Source organism: Macrosteles quadrilineatus, unplaced genomic scaffold (genome assembly GCF_028750875.1).
Source record: "Macrosteles quadrilineatus isolate MER2022 unplaced genomic scaffold, UCM_ALF_1.0 Scaffold_5__1_contigs__length_97177068, whole genome shotgun sequence".
In the NCBI taxonomy this organism is placed as follows: domain Eukaryota; kingdom Metazoa; phylum Arthropoda; class Insecta; order Hemiptera; family Cicadellidae; genus Macrosteles; species Macrosteles quadrilineatus.
The window spans coordinates 25,862,818-25,881,546 of NW_026542598.1; the positions used below are offsets into that span (position 1 = coordinate 25,862,818).

General features: G+C 33.3%; 2 protein-coding genes across 3 annotated transcripts in view; one reads left to right on the top strand and one right to left on the bottom strand.

The window, feature by feature from the left end:
• Nucleotides 1-18,729, top strand: part of LOC128993937 (b(0,+)-type amino acid transporter 1-like) — a 55,980-nt gene that overhangs the window by 5,653 nt on the left and 31,598 nt on the right. Inside the window, exons 7-10 of the mRNA XM_054418069.1 lie at nucleotides 132-255; nucleotides 565-668; nucleotides 1,099-1,195; nucleotides 13,098-13,247. Coding sequence (XP_054274044.1) covers nucleotides 132-255; nucleotides 565-668; nucleotides 1,099-1,195; nucleotides 13,098-13,247 — 475 coding nt within the window. The remainder of the gene's footprint in view (nucleotides 1-131; nucleotides 256-564; nucleotides 669-1,098; nucleotides 1,196-13,097; nucleotides 13,248-18,729) is intronic.
• The window catches only part of LOC128993938 (queuine tRNA-ribosyltransferase accessory subunit 2), a 67,024-nt gene that overhangs the window by 2,022 nt on the left and 46,273 nt on the right, over nucleotides 1-18,729 (bottom strand). Inside the window, exon 10 of one of the 2 annotated variants that reach the window (XM_054418072.1) lies at nucleotides 13,104-13,287. The exons of the other annotated variant lie outside the window; for it this stretch is intronic. The gene's annotated coding sequence lies outside the window, so the exon portion shown is untranslated. Of the gene's footprint in view, nucleotides 1-13,103; nucleotides 13,288-18,729 lie in introns of those variants that run through there. 2 annotated transcript variants of the gene reach the window in all.

An 18,729-nucleotide genomic window follows, 5' to 3' on the forward strand; every position in this document is an offset into this window, starting at 1 on the left:
TGTTCCTACAGCATCCTGATTGCGATTCTCATCCATGAAAATTTCATAATTTTATCTTTCTGGTTTAGTAGTGTTCACTCCTAATCCCAGTACATTTTTTGAGTTTCTTATATCTGATTAATTCTGTACAGGAATGTACTCCGCAGCATCCTCATTGCAGTTCCCATGGTGACGGGATTGTATCTCAGTATGAACCTGGCCTACCTCACCATGCTTACTATTCCTCAGATGGTGTCTGAACCAGCCGTCGCTGTCGTAAGTTCACATGTTAAACATAAACAATGCTAGAACTACAGTTTGAGGACTAGAAATCATAATAATGCAACTTATATGTGTATAATAAAATCAATAATTAGGAATATGTCACAGTAGTTTGTATACTGTCAAAGATAAAATCTTTCTATCTTAAATTTCTTCTTATTCTAAACACATCCTTTAGAGGTAGTTTTACATCTTATCGGTTCTCTAATCGTTCAGATATTATTATTATCCATTAGTATTATTGTAAGGTAAAAAGTTGTTTAGCTGATTTTCCAAATGATAAACATGTAAATGATTCTTTAGGCTTTCGGAGACTTGGTCTTCGGCCAGTGGAAGCTCGTAATCTGTCTCGGAGTTGCATTCTCAGCTTTTGGCTCTGGATTGTGCAATGTTTTTGCTGCGTCAAGGTAGTTATATCTTGAAGTTTATTATTTGAAATTCAGTTCTTCAAATACATTTGAGAGTATATTTTATACTTTTCTCCTTGTGAAATAAACTTTTCATTTACTGATGTAACCATTTACATAAGGGAGAGCCTAGGGCAGTAATGTAAGTTTTTTTTTTTTTTGCTCTTGGAGATATTTTGACCAATATTTCAAACTGTTTTATGTCTGGTTGTTTAGGGATCTATTTATAAATTAACTCAATTAATTTAATTACAAAAATAGATAACAAAATTTTAGGATTTTTCTGATCTTGTCTTGCATTTACTTACACTCCACTGCGTTAGGGTAACTCAAACTACCAAACTTTTTCACGCACTAATTAAACTTTCATGTTATTTTTCCGCCTGTATCATACAGGAAATATAATTAAGTATAATTGTGTGTAATGTAGATTGTGTTACGTCGCAGCCAGAGAAGGCCAACTTTGTGAATCTTTCTCCTACATTCACATGGACAAACTGACTCCTGTACCTGCCATTTTGGTGCAGGTAATTAGTATTAGATTAAGTTAAGCTGAAATAAACGGTATCAGCATTCTGACACATACTTTCTCCCATAAGATTGTCAACAACCTTTCTCATGTGTTGGTAAGTGTAAATATACGGAAATGGGATTTGTAAAATTTTCTTCAGAATTTAAAGGACTATAACATACTAAATTTTTATCAAAATTGTTCTAGCCAATTTTGGATTTTATGGGGATTTTTATGGGAAAATAACATAATCCACCATAACTTTTGAACCGTAATTTTTACAGAAATGGGATTTGTACCATTTTGTTCAGAATATAAAGGACTATAACATACTAAATCTTTATCAAAATCGTTCGGGCCATTTTTGAGAAAATCCTATTTTTCCAGTTTTTTATGGGGTTTTATGGGAAAATCCCCATTAAAAATAACATTTTCTAAAAAATGACGAAAACTATCAAAATTGAAAGGATCATAACATACTCTGTTAAATCAAAACCAGATTTTTGTCTAAAATCCTATTTTTTGTTATTTTATGGGGTTTTTATGGGAAAATAACATAATTTACCATAACTTTTGAACCATAATTTTTACAGAAATGGGATTTGTACCATTTTGTTCAGACTTTAAAGGGCTACAACATACTAAATTTTTATCAAAATCGTTCGGGCCATTTTTGAGAAAATCCGATTTTTCCAGTTTTTTATGGGTTTTTATGGGGAAATCCCCATAAAAAAACAAAATTTCAAAAAAATGAAAAAAACGCCTGGAGATACCACGGATTAGAACCTACATACCAAATTTCATTGAAATCGGACCACAGGTGTAGTCCCTAGCTCTGTACACATCCAGACACACACACAGACACACACATACGGGGTTTTACCGAATACTCGCAAACACCTAATTGTGGCATCTTTCAACCTGCGGCCACCAGTGGATGAAGGAAGGTGGTAGAAACATGTCTGCATCGATATTTTTAATGAACACTCCATTTTAACATCTAACATTCCAGTTTTTAAATTGTGGCACCATGCCACAAATCGGCATATATCAACAGTGTGTGGACAGGATGCCACTAATGCGTTGTAGTGCTTGAGCGGTGTGTGCGCCCCCCCTACTTCTCGCGTGCGCTGTTGCCAGTTCTCCGTTCTAGTTCCTTCATTCCGTTCTGTATTCATGTGGCTATGCCCTAGCCGCTGTAGCTCATTTCCCGCGCTCATGACGTCGTCTTTTATTAGTGTAAGGATTTTATATGAAGTTTTTTTCAAAGCTCCAATAATTTTTACAATTATTGGATTTAAAGTCAATGGACCAAATGAAATGTCGTGAGGATTACATAAAACTACATGCTATTTTGTTGATATTTTATCGTCACATTGTATGTATGGTTTACGAACTGAGATACTTGGAATAAAGGCCTTAATGTGCTGGGTAAATTATCAGTTTCATGGGAATCTATATATAAATTACGTAAGCCGATTCTTTGCGTCAAAATTGTGGGCGACTGGGAAGTCGTAGAACGACGTGAGAGGGCTCAAATTAAAGGTCTTTATCCCGTGACGGCGGGAAAAATAGTGAAATTCCCAAAATCTTGACACAAAATTAGATATAACGTACAATTTTCTCCATAAGAATAGCATTAGAAGGCATTTACTGCTGATTTTTGTTTACTTCAATCCAGCTGATCGTGATTTTATCATTAGCAAGTAAGCTTACATTTGGATTACTCATTTGCCAGTCAATTCTGCAATGTAATGTATACTATATAAAACCAACTATATAAAGGGATAACGTTACCTTTAATAATCAAGACTTTTTAGTAATGTCAAAGTTGAAATAAATTGTTTTCAAGATTTAAGAAACGATTCAAGATTAAAAGAAGATCTTCTTTGTTTTTATTTCAAAACATATGTAAAAGATTTATTCCAATTTTTTTTTAATTTACTAACATTTATATTTGAGATTTATTGAAGTGTTTAATCAATATTTTGTATGAAGTGGAATAACCTCAACGGTTACTCTTAGAAAACAATTTGGGAATAGAGATGAAGTAGGTTCGTACAGGTATTTAAACGAACCAAAAATATTTATGTCGTGATTAGTTTCGATAACTGGGTAATGGAACCCTAACTAGCCGCAAAATAGTTGGTAATTAGACGTTGACTAGGCCCTTTTTTGGTAGAATATGTAAATCAATCGCACCTTTAGGAGGATTAACACCACATACTTACACTAGGCTAATAGCGGTTTTTTAATGTTGATCACAAACAAATTTAGGTCCAAGTTCTGTCAATGGGATGCCTTTACTTAAGAATAATTTTGTTAAACCTTTACAAAATGAGCATAGACTTAGAAATAATAACTGGGTAGGGTATCTCAACACACCATTTTTTGCCTTTTCTTATTTGACGAAGACAATTTCCAATACTGTATTTCAATCGGGGAAGCCTTGTTATCAGCATTAACCAAAAAACCAAAGCTACCTTAATAAACCAATATTTATTCTTAAACATGTTTGCTGCCTTTAGCAGTTAAACTCAGGAATCATTCAAATTCTTTATTGAACATAACGTTATCAACAAAAGCAAACAAAGACAAACAACAAACTGTTTTGTTTTTTTTTGCACAAAAGATATGTTGTAGTGGGATATCTAGGCCTATCCTGACATATAGATAATTTGATTCTGAGTTTGTTTAAATATTCCAACAATAATTCCTTTTCCGTAGCTTTTTAGGGACTATGTCCCTACAAGCCACTAGTTTACATTAAAATACGCAATAAGTATGACTCCGTTTTTTCTGTATGCATATAATTAATTTATGGTAATGTAAAAGTATGCGTAACGAATTTTTCACCTCACTATGATGTTTTTAGCTGTTTTACATACATTTAGCTGGTTTATATTGGTGGCTGAAAGTTACGTTTTGCTGGCCATGCCAGCTGTCATCGTCATATGGGGACCGAGCAGGGGTTTACATCCCTAGGGCCGCAAAATTACTTGTTCGCCTATTTACTTAAAACATTAATGTATATTAAATGCACAAGCTGTATCCATGGCATTGCAATAGACTTGTTTTTTGTCACAGCTGCCTAGACAACTATTTATTGTTATTTTTGATTTTGCTGATTCCTCAAAATATTTCACATAAATAAGAGGGACGTTATATTGCAAAACATACTTGGGTAAAAAAAACCGCTCGTACCACGAGCCAAAATGGGTTTGCAGCTCTCGATCGTTTCACGTTCTCGACTTCGTCCCGAACTTAAAACCCGATATCGAGTCGGCAAAACCTCACTTTAGGCCCTAGGTACGAAATATACTATTTTTTTACGGTGGAATTAGAGACCCAAAGATTCTCACCCCGTTGCTAAGCATGGGCAGATAGTTAGTTATAAGATTGTAAAGTCTTTACTGTTTTGTCTGTACATTGCGTAGACTCATGAAGTGTTTGGTTATTTCTACGTTGTATATAATAAGATAGCCGAAACGAGTCTTGTTTATATATCTGTACGTTTGTTTGATTCTTACTGTCATTGTGCCTGTAATAGTGGGGGAGCTACAGTAAAAAAACCATAAGAAAACTGCAAATTGTGATAAGAGTATGCCCTTTGGTGGGAATGTAGTTTTAAGTTAGGCAATGCAAATAAGATGGGGAGGCACCAACCAAAGTTGCTATAATCCAAAATGGCGGCGATTTTTCAAAATGGCTGCCCGTATTTTGGGTTTTATATACTTTCTTTTGATATACATCATGCAAAATGGTGTTTCTGATCAATGTTTTAGTTTTTAGGTATAAGGTAAGTAAACAAGTTAAATAATAATGTAATAAACGTAAATTTATTTACAGAAAATTTATATCAGCAAATAAAAAAACACGCTATATTTTATAAGTTGCAGAATATTTCTACCAACACCATTTTTAGCTAATTTGCCTATAGGGAAGTAGCTATTACCGTAGGTAGCATGGTAAGACCTAGGCCCGGGACCTATTTACTTTGTCATTTTAATGTCACCAGAGGCAAAAAACACCATTCGTTCAATTTTTTATATATGTACCTATATATTTGTGTGTGTGTGTCCGTGAACACGATAACTTGAGTAATTTTTGTCCGATTTTGATGAAATTTGGTTTAAAGGTGTAAGGCGGAATAAACTTGAAAGAGTTCAACATGATCAACATGATCGGACCATAGGAACGGTGTTTTACAGGGGGTTTTATGGGGTAAAAATTGGGTTTTCTAATTGTTGAACCTCAAAACATAACATTTTCCAATATATATCTCTATACCTCTATACCTCTCTATATATCTAATATAGTATAGACCTTATTAAAGAGCTTAAAAACAAATGATTTAGTATATCAAAGTGTTTTTGTAGGGTTATTGGTAACAGAGAAAAATAAAAAAATTGTAAATTTAAAATGTTCATGTTATTTTTATGGAGAATATTGTAAAATGTTGCTAGTTTGCTTGTTTATGGATATATGTAAATAAAAATGGTGAATTTATTTATCTTATACCAAGCTATTAATATTTGACTGAAAAACTAACTTTATTAGTTTCCTTGTAGCAACAATCCTAGGTACTCGTTAAAACTAATGTTGTTTAAATAGATTTAATTGAAAATCAATTCAGACAAATGGAAATTCGCTTGGTCTGCAGGTTTGCTGCGGCGGGGGTATTATTGTTCACATTCATTGTATTTGCACGATAATGTGCAAGATAAACGAGCAGTTCTGCAGCTGCACTTGTTTTTACAGAATTTGAAACACATTTTATGAGTTCTTTGCAGGAATCAGAAATTTCTAATAATTCCGACCATTTAAACAGCCAAGACTCATTATGCAAACTCCAACCTCAATCGTTTGGTGATGTTGCACACTACTCGATACTTGCTGTAGTAATGCACCTTTTATTGGTGGAAGACTTTCTGGTGGATGATTTTTGGTCATGAACAATTTTTCTTCTCAAACTAGTTTATTAATCAAATTATTTCTGATTTTCTGGTTCATTTCATTCCACACCGATTTTCATTGAAAACATTTATATCAATATCGGCGGGTAAGCCATTCAGATCATCAAAGTTCTGAAAGTTTTTGACATGCGTTACATGTAGCATTTACATTTTTATTATTTTTAGGACAAAGCAATCTATAATTATCTGTCTTTTGGCGCAATATAAAAATAGTCCGATCAACAGCTTTTGGTTAGTATCCACCCAAGTCACTCTGAGGAACTAAGTGTAACCGCTTTGTCATTTTTAGAATCCAATCTTCATTCACTCAAATAAGAAAAAAATAAAACCCCCAGAACTAGCATCGTGTTAGGCCCGGTGTGACGGCCACATTTTACAGGGTTTCCTAATAAAACTACACTCAGAACGTGAGTGACACATAATAATAAACACAACAATGACCTGTAGTATCAGCTGTTTGGCAATATTTGTCTATTTAGCATTGCCAACCTTGGTAGAGAAAAATAATTGAAAGTGACATAATTTTGTTGACATTTAATCCTCTTATATTTTATGGAAAAAAAACATCTCAAGGAAGAAGAAAACACTCTCTTTCCAGTGAATTCGCTTAACTTGTATTTTCCTTATGTCTTAAAATGGATGTTGGCAAAGAGGAAAAATAATAATAATTGTAGGAAACGTTGTAAATAGAACGTTGTAGGTGAAAAACTTAACTCTTAAAATAAACAGCTTTTTGATGACCTTCAGAATTGGCTGAAAACGAGTACATTTTCAGCCTTATATTATAGACATGATATAATTGTAATATATTACAAACTTGGTATTAAATTGAAGGCCGGAATCTCCAGATTAAGATTATACCAATATTTAATAGTGTTAATGCCATTTTCAAGCTTTTATCAGTGAATAACTAAGTAAACACAAAATATGGGCAGCCATTTTGAAAAATGGCTGCCATTTTGGATTATAACAACTTTGGGCAATGCCTCCCCATCTTATTTTAGTTGTCGGACCATAACCTACATTCATACCAAAAGGGGTTTTCTTATCACAATTTGCAGTTTTGATATACGTAGCTCCCCCACTATAACGCAAAAATTCCAATTCACGTGTCCTACCTTGGGAAAACTAGAGTACCGTTCATGATCCAAATAGTTTTGTAATTGTTTGAATAAATTTGCCAAGTTTGATCAAAATATATCCATAAACAAGCAAACTACAACATTTTACAATATTCTTTATATGAATAACAAGGGAATTTTAAATTTACAATTTTTGAATTTGTCCTGTTACCAATAACCGTACAAAAACACTTTGATATACTAAATTATTTGTTTTCTAAGCTATTTAAAAAGGTCTGGATATAAATTGGGAAATTTTGTATTTTTAAGGTAACGTTTTTCTCCATTTCATATATTAGTAACAATATGTATAGTATCAAATTCAGTAATAACATTGACTACTGTATTTAAACCTTAACACAAGTGTTTATATATTCATTGAGGCTACTGGTGCTACCGCTGGTGGCTTATGCATGTGTACGTTAGTAGCTAGCAGACAATTTGCCAACTAGGAACATGAAATCAGCTGTTCCCCGTCCTCACTGTCGCGGTTGCTCGCCTAGCATGTCAACAGCTGACTGCTGTAAAAATTGGATGAGGCGACAGTAACTTTTTCTAGTACACTTCTTTACCATGGCATCTGCTAATTCAATTTTTTCCTAAAAAATGTATACACATCTCTAAGATTTGTTGCCAACTAACAAGCAATTTAAATAAAAAAAAAACTATTGTTAATCATCCTGCAAAACTGCTAATAATTCATGATCAAATTTTCATCAGAATTCCGTTAGTTTAAATCAACGATCACATAAGACCAATAGATGGAGCACATCTATATAACTAACATACAAGCAGTTGAAGCCAGGTCCGCCATCTTAGTGCAGGTTAGAAGTGGTAGATGCCAATGAAAACGGCACCAAAACTCAATCTCCAGCTTCAAAATAACTTGACATTTAGACTAAAGGTAAATCGTTGACACTTCGTGTGAAAGATGTCAATTAGTCTAGGACACTATTGGTTCTAATTAAAAGCTCAAAAGTTTATATTTTCTATTTTAAATCTTGAAATAAAGTCGGTACTTTTAAATGAGTTTTTAAATATGACATAACAAAGTTCGTCGGCTGCTACTGTTTTTATGTCTTCGTCAGGTAAGTAAAAAAACGGTGGATTTTGTGGCTAAAGAGCTCAATTTCTTGGATAATATTTTTTTTAAATTTTTATAAAGGAGAGTTGTATAAAGAGTTTCAGAAACCATCTTGTGACTTTGAAAATTTTTACATTGTAAACCAAACGCTAAACCTTTAACACACTTTAATACGATATAGATACATATATTATAAATTAATTTGTAGCTTTTTAGAATTTTTCTTTCGCCCAACAAGTTTTTGTAATTATTGTTAACTAACTTTTTCTAAGATACGGTAAACGCTAGGAAACAAATTAAAAGCGTATTTTAAAGGCCATTGTTCAACCGTCATGAATTGTTACATACCAACCTTTAGGGCCCATTGGTGACATCGGGGGGGGGGGGGGGGTGGAAGTCTAAATTTAGTTCATTACAATTACGTCAATGACCTTGAGCTCTGCTAGTAAGATGCTGTGGTATGGTAGCGTGTCGGGGAGAAGGGTTATTGTTCATGCTCATTCGCTCTTACCCACAAACAAATTTATTTCAAGCCTAAAATTAAGAATGTAGATCTAACTTCTATATTCGTTTGGAAAACGTCAGTAAGAGGCAAGTCTAGACTGTTCCTATGTCTGCGCGGTCCATCACTAGTTACTTTCTTTACTTATTTTTTTTTAAAGCCTATGTGTCGATTATGTATCTTGAGCAATGTAAAATCAAGATGACGTTGTTCAAACTAAGATATAAGTTTGGACTTCCTTGTGTGACCAAAATGGTCGCCTACAGAGCAACAGAAGAATCTACAATTTCTTATAAAATCAGTTTTATTGACATTTGCAGACAGTTTTATATAATTTTAAGGAAACCCAGAATCTATTGGCAATCATAAGTTAATATGATTTGAACTTTTTGCCTTATACAAATGAAATACCATGTGCATATTGGTCCTCTGGTCCTGTTAATACAATTTTTTGAAGGGTTTCTTTTATAATTTAAAACTATATCATTGCACAAGCATTTTCAAGGACTCTCTGCAGTTTTGCGTACTCTTGCAACTACTAATTCAAGAATCAGTTTGATGACCGATTAAAAATAATGTGTTTATACGTTATAAAGATTCAACTGTTAAATATCATAGTTTTTGAGGGTGGGACTGGAAATTTAGACTATATTAAAGATTTGCATTCATAGTAGAACATTAATATACTTTAAGTAAACCAACAGAAAAAGATTGTTTAAAATTTTCAAGTTCATTTTAGAACAAACTGTTTGCTCCGCCTCCCAGTTAACTGAGAATTTCAAGAAGTAGAAACATATTAAATAAATAATAAGTGAAGTTAAATATATCCCACAGTGATTTTAAAAAAACATTACACAAACTTCACGGATGCCAATATACTTCTAACAACCTTACTAGGAATTTCCTAAAACTGATATTGTACGTTGAAATAGGTTTATCTATCTATCTATTCTATTCTATATTCTATTCTATACTATTATAAAGAAGAGGGGGTGTCTGTGTGTGTGTGTTTGTATGAGCTAATCTCAAAAAATACTGATCCGACTATGCTCAAATTGCACAGAAATGAAGCTACAGCTCCTAGGATACATATAGAACTATTACCGCTTCGATATTCACCTAGGGCTTTGCACCGTGGGCTTTCAAAAATCTGAGATGAGAGATTTAAAAGTAAATATTGATTGATGGTATCCATGGTAACAAAGAACAAACCTAGTAAGTTTAAAAATGTAAACAAGCAGAACTAACTGTCAAATTGATTTTGATTTCTCAATTCAACACAGCTGGTTCAAACCTTATTAAATACTGCGCGAATATTAGAACAGAGAGGGTAAGGATTATAAATTTAAAATAATGATGTCACTAGCCTGAATTTATTTAACATTACCTAAAGGAGCTGTCAAACCATATGTTAATGTAATTTCATTATTATAGGATTGTTTCAGTTACAGTACTTCATTTGTTTATGATCTAACTATACTGAGTCTGTTATAATATTTGTGAAATGTTGTAATATTATTTATTTATTTTTATAATAATTCATTTTAAAATAAATCATTCAATGGATATAGGAAATAATCAACATTCTATATTGCCCTATCAACCTAGGCCCTTATCCTGAGTTATGGGGTATATTCTTTTGATTTATTTGTTTGTAAACAGTAATATAATCCCCCTGCCCCAGCAAACCTATAGACTGAGCCAATTCCCGTTTGCCTGATTATAATTTCACTAAAATATGTTAGAAAATTGCCCTATTAACATGTTTGGAACTATTGTGATAGGTTTTCGTTTACAGTGCATACCATTAAACACATTCTTTTATTATAGGTATATGTGTGCCACACTATAGGATACCGTATAAATTAAAAGACCATATTTTCTTAGACCGTTCCCTCTCCCATCACTGCAATGATCATGTTCTACTTATATGCCAACCCCGTACGAAGGTCGGGTATTCTACTAGTTATTAATAAAGTTGAGAATACTAAAGGTTCTACAAAACAAAACATTGAATAATAAAAATACATTTGTATGAAAGTAACAGATGGATTGACAAAATTGTAAAACGATCGTATAATATCTAACAATATCAAATTATTTACAGTATCACGGTTACAACTTTTAAACTACTTTTGTTATGACTCAATGTTAACCTCTTTAGGACCTTTCATTTTATGCTTTTGTTAGTGGGGACTGGTTAAAACACCACAGTAGGTTTTACAAATATGATTGTGAGATGATATTATAATCTGAACTAGATTATGCGTGTTGATAATAATATGTATTTTAATTTAAGTACTTTAATTGATTCGGTTATATGTTTACCTCATATAACATTTGAACATGGATTGAAACATTAGATGTCTTTGGAATACTCTGAGAGACTGAGAGTGAGAAGCAAAACATAACTTTCAGCAATGATGCATCGAAATCTACCTTTACTGACTGATTCAGAAATGTAATTGCAAAATATTTTGTCAACATGACTAAAATGTTAAAAAAAAATAGATGTATCAGCACGAAATAGTTTGTAAGATAAAAAAAAGCAGTCTAGGACAACTTATATAGCGTTCTAACCTCAAACATTGTTATCGTTTCAGTGTACAAATTCAATTGATACAAAATAACTACGTTACCAATTTATGTTTGTAAACAAAAATTAATTTTTTAATGGTTGCGTAACAGCTATTTACATTACAAGTGTAGTAAGAGCGTTTTTACTTCACGCAGGTGAATGTTGTGCAACGAGCGGAAGCGAGTTGCATAATTCACCTAAGTGATGTAAACAGCACGCTCTTGCGTAACGTGTAACGTACAAGATTTTACCTGACCCGACAATAAACATGGGTTTACGTACAATATTTTTCATTATCCATTTCACTCATCTTCTATCAGTAACGTTCTTTTACTAACAAAAGCTAGGTTAGGTAGGAAAATACTTTAAAGCATAATAATAACATTCAAGCGCACAGCTGATTTCTAGCGTTGAACATCGTTGGCTCCATAGAGTTATAGTTTTTAAGTTAAGCACTCAATGTTATTTAAATGGGTTTCTTTACATCACCGAGTGAGTTTTTGATACTTTACATCACTCGAGAAGTAAGGAAGTTGTATACATCACGCTTGGGATAGGGAAGTTTAACATGGCGGGTTAGGTAAATCAATTTAAATTATTATTTACTACACAAATTATTTGTAATGTAAAACATTGTTCACCACTCGGAGCAAAAGTATATTATTTATGGTACTTAAATGGTTTTATAGTACGTGGCAGTATAGTATTATTAGTTTATTAGTTGCTTGTTGCACTGTTCTACACACTGCTCAAGCTCTACAGCTCATTAAGTGGCATCCTGTCCACACACTGTTGATATATACTGAATTGTGGCATGGTGCCACTATTTCGAGTGTAGGCTGGCGCGAGAATTGGCAACGTAGCATTAGGAAAGTTATAGTTCCGGCGGACGGCGCGAGGCGCGCTAGCTACCTGTATGGTTTCGTGTTCCACAATTCGGTGTGTACCTGCGCTACTTAAACTCACATCAACGAGTTCAAAAATACTCAATTGTGGCATGTGATGTTTAAACGAAGTAATAATGCTGGAAAACCTCAAAAATGATCGAATTAGCTGTGGCACCCTGAAAAAGGTGCCACAATTTTTGAAGGTGCCACAGTACGGCCGTGTGCCTGTGAAGGATGCCACTATTCGGTGAATACAAACACACAGACACACAGACACACACACAGACACACACACACACACACACACACACACACACACAGACATCACTTCGAAAACCACTTTTTTGGGTCCAGGGGGACCCAAAACGAATATATCCACTCAAAACTCAAACTCGAAAATTTTGACGAAAACAATACTTTCTCCATATACTATGGTATAGGGGGAGAAAGTAAAAGTGTATATTTTGTATTATAAATAGTTAATACACTATACTGAGAAGTACACATTCTATTACCATGTCAAAAGCTTTCCCTATGGACTAAACGTAAGCTGCTATGGGTAAATATTCTGTTCCCAGGTTAAGTTTGTCACCAGATTTAGAATAAAAAGAACTTGGCTTAAATTAGCGACAGACCGAGTGAACTGTTGTAAAATACCATCTACTCTAATGTATCTACATTTTTAAAATAATTCCTAACTTGAAGGGGAAATTAGTTAAAAATTTTTTATTCAATTTATCATTTTAAAATGTCAATTTTATTTTCCACAGATTGGTTTGACTGGTTTGTTTCTGCTCTCTGGTGATATGGTGTCTTTAATCAACTTCTCAAACTTCCTCCTCTGGATTTTCTATGGGTTGACTATGATCACGGTGTTTGTCTTGAGGAAAACTAAACCTGATGCTAACCGGTCTTATCAGGTGAGTTTTTAATTTTTTACTGATGATTTTATTTGCTTAACTGAAATCATAATGAATCAGTATGAGTGAAGAAAAATAGTAAATAGATAAATTATACAATAATTTATTTACTTATTTTGCCTGAAGGTGTATAGTTTGTAGGTTGAACTAATACTCGATGCGCATTTCGCCACAGTGCGGCATCTTTATAGAGTATCTTCTTACACTACTGTTACTATGTACATATTTACGGTTAGGGTTCACTTACTCTACGAATCATTGACACAATGAGCCTCCAAATATGTAATTCTTAAAACACATGGCTCACTTACTCTACAAATCATAGTCTATACGAGCTTCGTAAATAATATTGAAGGTTCACTTGCACTACAGGCTCGTATACTATACGAGCCGATCAAAAATATCAAATAAATGAAGAGGGTTCACTTACTCTACAGATCATAGTGCCTATGAGCCAAGCGTATGAATTCTTGAATAATTCAGGAATAAGCTCGTATAGTATACGAGCCAAAATACTGAATTTAAATAAATTACAGGAGTAGGCTCGTATACTATACGAGCCTATTTCATGATAACTATTACACAAATAGAAGACGGCTCACTTACTCTACAGTTCATTGGCACAATGATCTGTAGAGTAAGTGAACCCTCTACAAATATTAGAAGGCTCACTTACTCTACGGTTCATTTAGCTACTCGTCGCGCGGTTTGCAGCGCATCGTTGCAGGCGTGTATGGTAAACCAATACCGCAGTTCTGCCGTTCTGCCTTACTTCTGCCGTGTACTAGTCTTGCAGCGTGAAAGAGAGCTTGTTATGTTAATGCATTGTTGAATTTTTAACTTGTGTACTCGTTGCTAGAAATCAAGCAATTATCAAGTACCGGTATTACAGAAGCTATTTTAAGAGTTATTACAGACTTAATTTTCAATTAATTAAAAAGACTCACGTAAAAGCTTATGCAACTAATGGAATTACTTACTGTGTTATGAACATTTCTATATAATAAAAGTTGTAAATATTTTAAAATTGTTTAGAAGATTGCCTTTTTAGTGTTTTCTACAAACGTGTCTCAACTTAAACACATAGCCGCATTAATGTTAATGTGCATGTGCATTTTCGCCAATGATAATGTACCAATGTCGACCGTACCAATGTCTAAACTTTACTTTCAAATGGATTTGTTGTTAAATTTTTTTATATTTATACATCATACATAATTTAAATGTTTTTACGTGACAAAATAACGAAATATAACAAGCTACATTACATACAATATAATTTAGGCTTGAGCTAATGGAAAACTGTAGTTTTCGCATACTTATGTCTTAACTTACAGATTCAATTACATCCTTTGTTTACCAAACAAGATATTTACATTTATTGAAAAAATAACACTTAGACAGATCAATAATTGTAAATTACGATGACAACTGCATTTACATAACAATCATTATACAAAGAAGTATGTTTTTGTGACAAAGAGGTCAAAAATTTCTTTTAGAACTATATAATTTATAAAGACCGGCCTTTTACAGTAATATGGTTTACAGCACTTATTAATTGCGCAGTTGTTAAATGCCCTTATAAACATATGGAAATTAAAAATTTAAATTATTAAATCATTTTCTTTACAAACTCATGAACAATACAAAACGCTCACTGACCCCTCATAGGAATGAAAAGTAAAGATGATCGCAAGATCTCAAGTTCAAGTCACGTTCTCATGGGCAAAGACCTGGCTGAGAACAAGCCAGGCATAGATTGAATTTCGATTTTAATGATTAAAGTGTAAAAAAAAATTGGCCTGATCTGTAGTTTTGCAAAGTGTTTTTAAATTTTTGAAATCTTTATTAGTTTGGACAGGATTATTCATCAAAGTTAGGTTTTCTCCCATAAGATTAACATGGAGGAATCTAAATATTTAATTGGAAACTTTGTGTCCACTAATTCGAGAGAACGGCTGGGCGTAGAAACTTGGTAGAGGTGTCCAAATAAAGGTCTTGGTCTGTAGATGAGTTATCAGAAGAAAAACTAAGTAAATTCCCTTAGGGCTCTGCCCCAGAAGCCTTTAAAGATCCCTCCACAGATTTGTTTACATTTTGGTCATGTGGATAATACTTTTTAATGAAACAGCTGTTAATTTTTAAACTGTATTTTAAACAACACACATTTATTAGGAGTTTTACTGAACTGTCCAAAAGAAGTATTCGCTATGTTATTTTCTGTTTGTAATATCTATTTACTTTACAAGTGTAGTAAGAGCGTTTTTACATCACGCAGGTGAAGGTTGTGCAACGAGCGGAAGCGAGTTGCTTAATTTTCCTAAGTGATGTATAAACACGCTAACGTACAAGATTTTACCTGACTCGACAATATACAGGAGGTTACGAACAATATTAATCATTATCCATTTCACTCATCTTCTAACAGTAACGTTCATTTACAAACAAAAGCTAGGTTAGGAAAATTCTTCAAAACATAACAATAAAATTCAAGAGCACAGCTGATTTCTAGCGTTGAACGTCGTTGGCTCCATAGAGGTATATTTTTTAAGTTAATCACTCAATGTTATTTAAATGGGTTTCATTACATCACTGAGTGAGTTTTTGATACTTTACATCACTCGAGAAGTAAGGAAGTTGTATACATCACGCTTGGGATAGGGAAGTTTAACATGGCGGGTTAGGTAAAATTAATTTTCTTCTGTATAATGTCATGTTTTTCAATATAACGTTTCATTACGAAATCAGTTAAAAATCCTTTTATCACAGTAACTCTTTCAATTATTTCTTATTGAACTATCTTATATCTATTGTACGGGTTGCTGTCTGCCTTTTTCACCACTTTTGTCTATATTTTATCATATTATCTTTGACTATCAATGATATTATTCTAGACAGATCATCATAGGTTCATGAAATTATCGTCATGCATGTTTTCAAACGTTGGAAAAATCTTCGATTGTGTAATACAATACACAATAATACAAGTGCAAAAGGACACGTTGCCCATATGAGCCGTGTCCATATTTTGTTAAATGAATAATAGTTTAGAGCAACTGGATAAAACATTTTACAATATTTATGTAGAAATATGTGTATGATTTAGAAAGTCATTAAGCTGGAAAACTTCAATTTACTGCAGACTTTTCAGAGAGGTTACTTTGATGTATTCATTCAACACAGAAACCTTGCCTAAAATGGTATACCTATCTTGAATTATTTGCAGTGGCCTATTTACGGACCGTGGCCCACTGGGTTGGTAACAAAATTGAAAATAACACGACATTTTGGCTGTAAACAATAGCATAAAGAGTAAGTACTATTTAAGCAGCTACTGTCGTGACGTAAAGGTCATATTCCTTTTAATTTAGATCACATCATCTAATATAAGATACGTTGATTAACAATGCATGTAAACGTCGATATTAACGTAACAGCCAATTTACAGTACTTATTTTTATTTTTGGAAATGTTAATTTGCTATGTTATTTGCATTATTTGTTGCCAATGAAGCTGCGCGACCATTTAAACAAGGAGGTCCCTAAAAGTTCAAGAATAAAAGCCAACTCCACTTCAAGTACATTCCACTACACCTAACATTCCGTATAGAGATTATATTGACAACTTTATGAAAATGATACGGCTGAGACATCTAACTGCCATCCCCCATGTCACGCAATTCCAGCTTCAACAGTAACCAGTAACCCCACAACCAATTTTTCAAAACTATACTGGAGGGTTATTTGTTGAACAGAAGTACGATAAGAACTGACGCGTTGTGACGAAGGAAAACTCCCTTTGAAGTTTCAGGTATTTGACATGTCTCACATATCTAAGTTTTCGACCAATCTAGTGTAAACTAACTTTTTTTACTTCATTAATACTATCAATCCTTATTGCCTTGATATTTAAATCGGATATCTTCTAATCTGCAGTACAGCAATCATTTGCAAATTGCATTTCCATCCCGTAATCATTTTCATCTTGATTTGTATTAATTTATGTTATCACTTTAATTGTTATTTTACTGTATTATTGGCCTAACCTACGTGAAAAAGTGTACTTCATTTACATTATTACATTATTTCACTTTTTTGTATATCATGTAAACAAATCGTTATATTACTTTATCACGTGCATTAGTTAAAATGTATTATTGACTTTCCTATTTTTTAGAGTAACTGAGCTCATTGTTACGAAGTATTGTTGTTGAGAACTGTTTTCCATGATTAATTAATATATATCGGCATTTCCTTACCTAAAAATTTCTTTTTTCTCAGATAGTTAGACTTAGCCGACTCAGATAATTATTCAACTATCGAAATAATTACATTCGAATACTATCAAATTCCCATTCCACTATTTATCAGAGTATTTGCATTATTTCTTGAAAATACTTTCCTTAACGTATGTAATCAGTATATTTAATCAAATATTTTTCATTTTACATTTCAAATTATTTCATTATTCTCTGGAATTCAGTTCATGATTTTATCTCGAATAGGCCTAGCTAAACAATTTTCTGAAATCTAGTCTACGATTTTATATTCAAAATAGCTAAATAGTTTGGAATTTATTCCATAGTGTAGCGATGTAATAGTTGGATAGCAACAATTAATTTCGTCCTTGTTGACTTCCATCTATGTTCGGGACGCAAACATTCTATTCTATACATTCCCCATTGAACTTGACGAATACCGTTGACGGCACGCTGCGCCACTGGCAGAGCGATAGTTCTGTCCGATAATGAACATAGATTACGATGAATCTCCCTTTGTTATTTGTAAAGAAATTGTTAATCCGAATCACAAATTATTTAATGCGAATTTAGGTATATAATATGGAATAGTAATATGCATAGATTACTCATGATCAACTTCCTGTAACCAGCTATTAATTGGCGGTGTCGCTACGAGTCTTTCCTTGACTTTTACGTGGGCAGGCGTGAATTGTAACTTAACTGCCATATATCGCAGCCCTGCTTCGTCTTTGCAAATTTTTATTGATAGCTTACATGATTATATAACAAATTCTGTAACAATTGATATACTCTATTGCCTCACTAATTATCATTTATTGAAGTTGGCCACTTCAAAAGATGAATTTACACATTTTTGAGTTGATGAGCGCGCAATCAGCTCAAATAAAAATTAGAGGATCATGTCAAACAATTACTCCAAACCCAACCAGACAATAGCCATTGTATCAGTTCACCAGCTCAACTGCTAAGGATGTTTCAACTGATAAGAGAGTAGCCTGGAGCAGAGCGGTTCAAACCTTGGACAAGACCAGTTGTAGGGGAAGTCGGGGCACAACGGGATACCGGGGTACAACGGGATAGCTGTATTATTTTTGTTGTATGGTGCTGTAACTTACTAGTGAAGCGTTTTACTAACTATTCAACTAAAAAGGCAGCCTCGGAGGCCATCTTGGTTCTATTGGAAAAGTGTTACCATCTGAACTGTTGTGACATGGGTAT